The sequence below is a fragment of the Rutidosis leptorrhynchoides genome, chromosome 2, assembly GCF_046630445.1.
Source record: "Rutidosis leptorrhynchoides isolate AG116_Rl617_1_P2 chromosome 2, CSIRO_AGI_Rlap_v1, whole genome shotgun sequence".
NCBI lineage: Eukaryota > Viridiplantae > Streptophyta > Magnoliopsida > Asterales > Asteraceae > Rutidosis > Rutidosis leptorrhynchoides.
Window position 1 is genome coordinate 137,109,779 of NC_092334.1, and position 8,548 is coordinate 137,118,326.

Here is an 8,548-nt window from a genome sequence, read left to right on the forward strand (position 1 = left end):
TTACACAAAATTTACATTTTTATCTCTAGGAATTAAACCTTCATAATTATAAAGTAAGGGTATAATAGTATATTTGTGTGTATGAATTAATTCTTGGTGTGTGAGAATCATCTCCCTGATTAAAGAAAAATAAAAAAATGGTGGATTCTAGAACATTAAAATTTGACATTCCCATATCAAATGCAGATTTGCACTTTTTATGTTAAAAATAAATTATAAAATGAGTAGTAGTCATTTCACTTGCTGTTTTTTTCTAGTTATACGTACTATTTTTACGAAGCCACTTCGACATTGTCTTCGTCTTCCCGGCTACCTTTTTCTCATATACTCCGTAATACTTTTCACCCAATCTTTTTAAACCTTAATGGTGAAGAAATCATAAAGTACCATAATAAAGATTCAATCTTTTTTAAAGTTTTTATATGGGTTATCTCTAATTCTTTTTATTCAATCATACCCACAAATTATACTTCATCATCATCATGGATAATTATAATCACAACAAAAAACAAGAACCATTGAGTAGAATCTTTTCTGAATTTGATTTTGAAGAGTTCTTCAAACAATCAATCGAAGGAGCTGATTCCGATCACCAGAGCCATTCCCCTGCCGGAAGGATCTTTTCCGGTGCCGACGGTTACTCCAAAGATCTCACTACTCAGTACAGGAATCCGGTTTGATTTTATTCTTTATTTATTGCTACTTGTTTTTTATTATACACTCATTGCACATGATTATGAATTTGTTAATAAGGTGTTCATGGTAGGTTGGTAGGCCCCAAGTTAGGCCTAATATTTTTTGTTCATATGTTTTTTAGTTATTAAATTATTAAATTAAATAGATAGAAGTAAAAGTGAAGTTAGTGAGTACTTTCTGCTTGTGATGGCATATTTGCAATTGAGTTCATGGTTTGATTAGAAGGTGAATAAAAATAAAAAACTTGTTGAATCAAAAGTTAGATAAGTGAATAACTTATGAATTCAAATTTCTAAGCCAGATTTGAGTTTGTATAATGGGAAACTTTTATAAATGTTCATTTTAGTTGTACATCATTTGCTACATTTTATAGTGATTCAATTTTCTTTGTCAATATATGTGATTTTTGATGAATGAAAAGGTGACTAATGAGATCTAGAAATTTATTTGGTACCAGAATGAATTCTTTTGATAGTTGTTACAATTTCCCCCCTTTTCTAGTTTTGATCTTGACAACTTTGTTTGATTTTGTTCACCTAATATGGTTGGGCTATCAACTTTAGACCGTGTTTGATTGTCTCTTAATCGAATAATTTAGCTTTTGTTTGCGACCTCTGAATGACAACTATGACAACTGGTATTGAACCACAATATATTCCGTGTAAACTGTTCGTCAGAGTTGAAATACTCTTTTAACCATTCGAAACCTCTATTTCCTTGAATATCCTCCTTAAATTTATATCATAAATACCTTTCAAAGAGTTATATTCTTTTATTTATTTATTTAAAAGGTTTGTACGTTAATTTTACATCATTCATATTGTTCATTCAGAATGATTATCAAACAGGTTATTCTCACACATGACCAAACTCATTTGAAACCTTTGATTTGTACAGATTTTGAATCATTCAGCGCGTAATCATTATGTTTTGTCAAAGGTTCACTTAGTAATAATGTGGCTTGTAAAGTGTAAAAGGAGATTCGTCACATTAGTTAGAAATTATAGTCAAATGTCTACTGCAAGATTAACTGTATTTTTTAATCTATTAGAATCAAGTGTTGACTAATAACTTTTTATATGAGTTTGCGAAAATCATTTACCAATCCTTTGTTATATCATTTGACTTACAGGATAACTTGAATGGGTTTTCAAATCGTGGAGGAATGACTGGGAACACGTTATGGTCTCAGTCATCGATATGGATTCCCAGTCATCGATATGTGGTACACCAACTAACATGATCTATTTGTGTACGCATTTACATTTCTTTACACTTTAAGTTTTATAGGATTCTTATATGGGCTTCCATTAGTACTAAAATAAGTTTAAGGGGAAGTTTAAAGTAAGTCGTGGAACTAACTGATGTATGCAACATATACACTACATTATTTGTTTGCTAAATAATTTAAAATGTTTGACGTGTACCAAAATTAATGTTTTGATTTGTTAAACAAAAAGCGATTAGTTGGTGACGTATTCATAATTTGTCAGCTGAGAGTCCTACTTCGGATATCAAACCAGATAGACAGGATAACAATGTGGTTACTGCAACGAGTGATGATAAACCATCAGACGAAGATGATACAGAGATTGAAGCTGGTCAATGTGAGCAGAGTAATGACCAAATGGATGTTAAACGGAACAGAAGGTAAAATCTTTTTGGCAAAAGTTCATAATTTTATTAAGAAAGCTGTGCTGTTTACTTTTTTTCTGAGTTTGCATCTGTTTGCATTTGCCTATGTTTGGAAAGGGGTAAACAGACCAATTTTCAGATTAAGTGACATATTAAATTGAAAGTATACAGGTAGTCTTAATATACTTAAATATGATTGGCTATGATTTCAGGAAGGTTCAAAACAGAGAATCTGCTAGGCGGTCGAGACAAAGAAAAGAAGCAAATTTAACTGAGCTTGAGCAACAAGTGCGTGTTTAGATTACTCGATTAATTATTTTTTACAATAAATCAGACGCAATTGGATTGCAATTCAGTTTTATATCAACCAATCACGTGTGTTTCAGGTGGAAAATTTGCGAGGAGAGTACTCAACTTTGTTCAAGCAACTCACGAATGCTAGCCAACAATTCAAAGATGCTTCAACTAACAACCGAGTGCTAAAATCAGATGTGGAAGCTTTGAGAGCCAAGGTACCTGAATTGACCCTTTCATATAAATAAATGGGTTCAAATTGCCACCTATAGTGAAACGTAATACGGATACATGATTACAGGTGAAGCTGGCTGAAGATATGGTTGCTAGGGGCTCGTTAACATCTAGCCTTAGCCACCTTCTTCAGAATCATTTAGCGACTCCACAACTTTTTAATGGTGGCCAGACCATTTCTAAAATGGTCAACAATGTCTCTCCAACCATAACGGTTCGCGGTGATGAACATGGGCCCCACTCTGGGCTACCCATAGCAGGTCAACATGTGATGGGTGGACTAGGTACTAATCCTGACATTTTTAATGCAAATGTTGTTAAGAATGGTATAAACAGTGATGCTGGAAGCTGTATGTCTGATATTTGGTCTTTCGGTACTCATAGTACCATTTGATTTGAACATAAATAAAATAAAATAAATACAAGGGTGTATTGCCCTAGAACCCTCTCGTAAGCTATCTATGTTTGTGTTTTTTTTCCCCTTTTCATAGTTCTTGTACGTAATATTTTTTATATTATATAATATATAATATAATATAGTACTTGTGTGTGATTTGAATCCTGTTATAAGATATTGAAGTAGTTTATTTTGGTACTACTTTTGATTTTTGAATTGTGATTATACACACCCTCTAGTCATACTCCATTTTTGAATAATTTGGCATAGCCAGGAATTAAACCGGGTGGTGTGTTTCATTAGGCAATCCGGTGGCCACTCAGGCAAACCTATTCGGTTAAAAAATTTCACTTTAGTAATTTAGAGTAACCTAATATGTTCATGGTATAACATAATAATGTTTTTGTAACATATTGGTAATTACCAAGTCTTATTCCGGGTAACTCGAATAACCGGGAACGTTAAAAGATATTTAATATACAAATATAAAAACATAGGGAAAAGATTTAGCGCTAAGGGTGAGGTCTTGGGATAAAAAGATAAGTGATTTTGTGATTTTTATACTTTTAGTTCTACACCTCTTATTTAAAAAAAAAATGTGGTATCAATTTTCATCAAGTGATTTTGTGATTTTTATACTTTTAGTTCTACACCTCTTATTTAAAAAAAAATGTGGTATCAATTTTCATTGTGTAGATTCAGAATTTTCTTTTTTTTATTGGCTTGTTAACATACATCTGATGTATGTATGTTAACAGCTGTCATACACCCGATGTATGATAACAAAAAAAGGAGGAAAAAATGACTTTTAATCAATGGAAAACAGTATTTAAGGTTTAGAAATTATGGTTTAGGGTTTAGATTTAGGGTTTAGATTTAGGGTTTAATACGAACGGTTTCGAGTTTAGGGTTTAGGGTTCGGGACTAAACCCAAAACACTAATGTGGTGAGACACTAACAGTTTGTTTGTTTTTCAGGTTATGTTTGATCGTAAAAGCTATATGACAGACGACGATGGTTATATATAGCCATATACGATTAGCTACAAATGAACCATTTTTATATTATGTTTAGTAAAACGCAAAGACATACGGAGTATTTTTTTTTTAATTGATGAACTCCTCACAGACCACTCTAATCTAACAAACATCAACAGTTGATGAAGATACCGATTAAAAAAGACATTCTTTAAGATCATAATATAAATATATAATTATACATATGAGATTTCAACACAATGCCCTGCAAAGTTACATTACATGCAACAATTATTATACATTAATCTTTATTTAATTGTCTTCATTAAGAGGTTTACATGTAACCCCCATTAATTAACTTTAGCTGTTGACCCTGCATAGTCAGCTGGTACAGGAAGATTAAGTTCCAAGCAAACAAACCTGATAATCTCCCCAGTCAAAGTACCAATAGACAACTTGTTTAGTGTCACTGCAATAGCAAACCTGTTGTTTATATCACCGTATCCTACTGATCCACCTAAACCCGCGTGACCGAACCCAATTACAGAGCCATCGGTCGCATTAAACCTACCAAACCCGAGCCCAAACTTCCCATTCGGGAAAGTCAATTCCTTATAATACCCACTTCCCAAAAACGCATCATGCATATTCGCTTTCGCATTGGTAAAGATTTTAGAGTCCACGTCATCACTTGAGTCAATAGTTTCTTTGGTTTTCGTGGTAGTAGAGGGATGGGGAAGTGGGACCACACCACAGTCCACAAGGGCAGCATAGAAGCGGGCCAATGCACGAGCGGAGAAGTGTCCATTGCCTGCGGGTAGTATGGCACGACGTATATTGAGTTCGTTAGCTATTGAAATCCCTCTTTCAACCGCCTCGGCTATGAATGAGGATGGCAGTACGGGCGTGGGTGAGGTGGCCATAGCCGTCAGAAAATTCGTGAGCTTATTGAGATCACTTGGATCAATAGTAACGGTTGCAACACGAGATTCCATACCTGAAACGAGCGTAAATAACTATTTACAATTTTCATAACCTTGCAGACAGCGGCGAATCTGGCTTGCAGCCCGTGGGGTCACGTGACACCACTAGTTTAAAATTTTTATATAGAAAACACTCGTTAAATTGTATATAACACCATTAAATTTAACTATATGACCCTATATATTTTTCAAATATGAAGTTTTTCCTTTAAATTGTATAGGACATCACTAAATTTAAGTAGTCGGACCACGTATATAAATTTGTAGTTTTTTTTTAGGTAAACAACCACTAAAATAACATTCAAATATAATTAGTACTGGAAAAAATTTGGGATCCCATTGAGTCCGGATCCTAGAATCGCCAATGCTTGCTGACAATCTTATCTTATTTGGTGACTAGTGGGCTTCTAGCCTAGCGGTATCAAGGGACTCATCAACTTTAAAGTTGTGAGTTCGAGTCCCATCGTGAAAAAAACGGTGCGTGTTTGTTGTTCCTAAAAAAAGAAAAGTTATGAAAACCCATATTTATAGGTCTTGAGGCCCATCCGAAAACCGGTACCGAAAACCAAACCGGTAGGGATTTGGTATCGGCTTTGGTTTTTGGTCTTGAGAAAATTCGGTTTCGGTAAATTCGGTATCGGTACGATTCGGTATGCGATTTTAGATCCCGAATTTTAAAATTACAAAATTTTAAGCCCATTTACCTGGAGGTATCCCTATATAAAACTCGCCTTCAACATTAAGTGGACGAAGAAACGCATCCTCGAGAACGTCCTGAAACTTCTTCCCGGATGCATGCTACACATTCAAAAACAGAATATAATTCAGAATAATAGATGATGGGTGCAAATAAAAAGGATATGTAGTATGCGATACCTCGATGATTCCACCACATAGCCAACCATACGCTTGACGATGATACATTTGTTGACTACCGGGTTCAGTCTCGGGTGCCACCATAGCAATGCGTTTTAAACATTCGTCCCAGTCACATAATGATGTAGGATCATTAGCAATGTCGGCGAGAGCATTGTGCAAACCAGCTGTGTGATTAAGTATATGATTAACCTGCAAAAATTGTTGATATTGTTTATCATGAAAAAAGGGGTAAAGATATTGTCCCTCTAACATCTATAACCTAGTGGAAATATAGATATGGGTTGGCTAAATAGGTCCAGAAAAGTGTCTGTTCAAAAGGGATTAGGCTGGGTTGAGATGACCCGACTTTGCGCATTTGCTAAGTCTAATAAATAGTTATGAAAATACTGCCTTGTACTCATGCAAAAAGTGTTTTAATTAGTTTGACATAAGATGATGGTCAACATATTTGACCTGTTACTGTTACACTATACCCAGATAGACTTAGTGAAAGGAAAATGGGTCAAAACTGCCACATGTACCCTCCTATCTCACATTACTAGTCAATAATCTTCTCTTAACCGTAACGATGATGTTATTATAAGAATAAATAAATAATAAATAATGAAGATCTTAACCGGATAGATTAGTAAACCTTTATTTGATCTTTGCCATTGTTACCGAACTCTGGCCAAATATTTGCAACGTTTTCATCCAGCTTCAGTTTCCTACGATTAAAATACATATTATTAATTACGGAGTAGTTTATTTGATTCTAAGACAAAATATCACACTGATCCAGGTCAACCATCCGCCTATTATTAAAAAGTACATAATTTGGACATTTAATCCGATGTACCCATTTTGACACCTAGAACGTACCCTTTATCAGCAAGCCAATGAACCATTCCGGCTGTCACACCCTTAGTTGCTGAAAAAACAGGGAATAAGCTATCGGGTTGAACAGGACGAGGATCATCTTTTCCCAACACTCCAGCTGCAGTATCAATTATCACTTTTCCGTCTTTGTACGCACAAACCTAACAATCACCATAACCAACTTTTGTCGAACCGCGTACAAAATCAATAATTATTTTTCGACTCAAACATTTATCACAAAGATAAACGCATTTTTCTTTCAAGAGACTTAGAACCCCAACATCATGGTTAAAAGACCATTGTAATACCGCTAGGAAAGTGACCCTTTGGTGCAACAACAACATACACAATCTCACGAAACCGTTTCTCCACCCGTCTTAGAAAAAGTCGAACCTCCCATTGTGAAATAAAAATAGAATAAAATGCGCATAAATATAAATTTAAATAATAAATAAATATTAATTTAAGCATTAAATTTAAATTTTATATATATATATATATATATATATATATATATATATATATATATATATATATATATATATATATATATATATATATATATATATATATAAGTATGGAAATAAAAGCCAATAATTGTAAACTGGTAGTCATAAGTTTTGCCAAAACCTGGATGCCAATTATTAGACCATCATTGGCTGACTCAATCAAGAAACGTCTAAGTTTTGCCTCTACATCAGAGAGTACTGGACTATCATACACCCATTTTGAACTCGAGGTTGGTCCATTGTTCATCTTGCTGCACCAACAAACTGAACAAAAACTAAAAGTTTTAGCAAGTTAAGGTTATCAAGTTGTCAGAACATATCCATATATTTATATCATAAAAACGGTTCAGGTTGGTACCTTATGTTGACTTCCTTTAATTGGTGGAGTTTTCCAAGTCTCTACGCAAAAGGTACTTATTATAGAATTATAATCTGAAGAAATTGTCAAAGTTATAAGACCACAATCACATCTCACTAGAAGTTCGACCCATATTTTAATATTGAACCTTAGAAAGTCTAACTCTTCATTAACGACACGTACGAAATGACATAGTGATCCAATTATTCTATAGAAAACATTTCATTCTTGATCCTCAAACTTTGTACCAAAATTCAAAGTAGGAACTTGTTGGTGCATTATAGTCCCCAAGTTCATTACGATCATGTTATGTGCTTCAATGTTTAGCTTTCACCGTTGGATTACAACCGCACGGTTGCAGGTATGCAACCGTACGGGTACAGTGGGCAACCGCACGGTTGCAGGATGCAACCGCCCAGTTGCACATGCTGTAAGTATACAATGGGAATTATGGGTTCATTGTTAGGGTTACGTATCCTAAACACCTCTAATCGTTTAAACTGATTCCCAGCAACCCTAGCACTTGGTTTGATCGTTCTTAGTCATTCTAAAGTCAATATTCAAGCTAAGATCATTAGTTAATTGTTTGTTTTGATTATAAAACCCTATAACGAGTTTTTCCGCACTCATTATTGAAGATTAGATCATATAATCATGTTTACACGATCCTACAAGTGGTATCAGAGCTTGTGTGAAGGATTAAACGATCGGTTTGTGTCAAAATCGGT

At 34.3% G+C, this 8,548-nt stretch overlaps 1 protein-coding gene and 1 pseudogene across 2 annotated transcripts; one reads left to right on the forward strand and one right to left on the reverse strand.

Annotated features, from left to right (window-relative positions):
- Positions 1-252: 252 nt before the first annotated feature.
- On the forward strand, positions 253-3,407 carry LOC139891433 (basic leucine zipper 9-like; annotated as a pseudogene).
- A 1,062-nt stretch (positions 3,408-4,469) lies between these two features.
- Positions 4,470-7,952, reverse strand: LOC139891434 (uncharacterized). 2 transcript variants are annotated; one of them, XM_071874405.1, is made up of 7 exons: positions 7,821-7,952; positions 7,584-7,726; positions 6,957-7,114; positions 6,730-6,802; positions 6,093-6,284; positions 5,921-5,996; positions 4,470-5,230 (listed from the first exon to the last, which is right to left on the reverse strand). In XM_071874405.1, exons 2-7 carry the CDS (start codon positions 7,707-7,709, stop codon positions 4,584-4,586), a joined length of 1,272 nt encoding a protein of 423 aa, XP_071730506.1. In that variant the 5' UTR covers positions 7,710-7,726; positions 7,821-7,952; the 3' UTR covers positions 4,470-4,583. The 2 variants fall into 2 exon arrangements, with proteins under 2 accessions (XP_071730506.1, XP_071730505.1); XM_071874404.1 differs by having other exon boundaries at positions 5,921-6,014.
- Between the last annotated feature and the right edge of the window lie 596 nt (positions 7,953-8,548).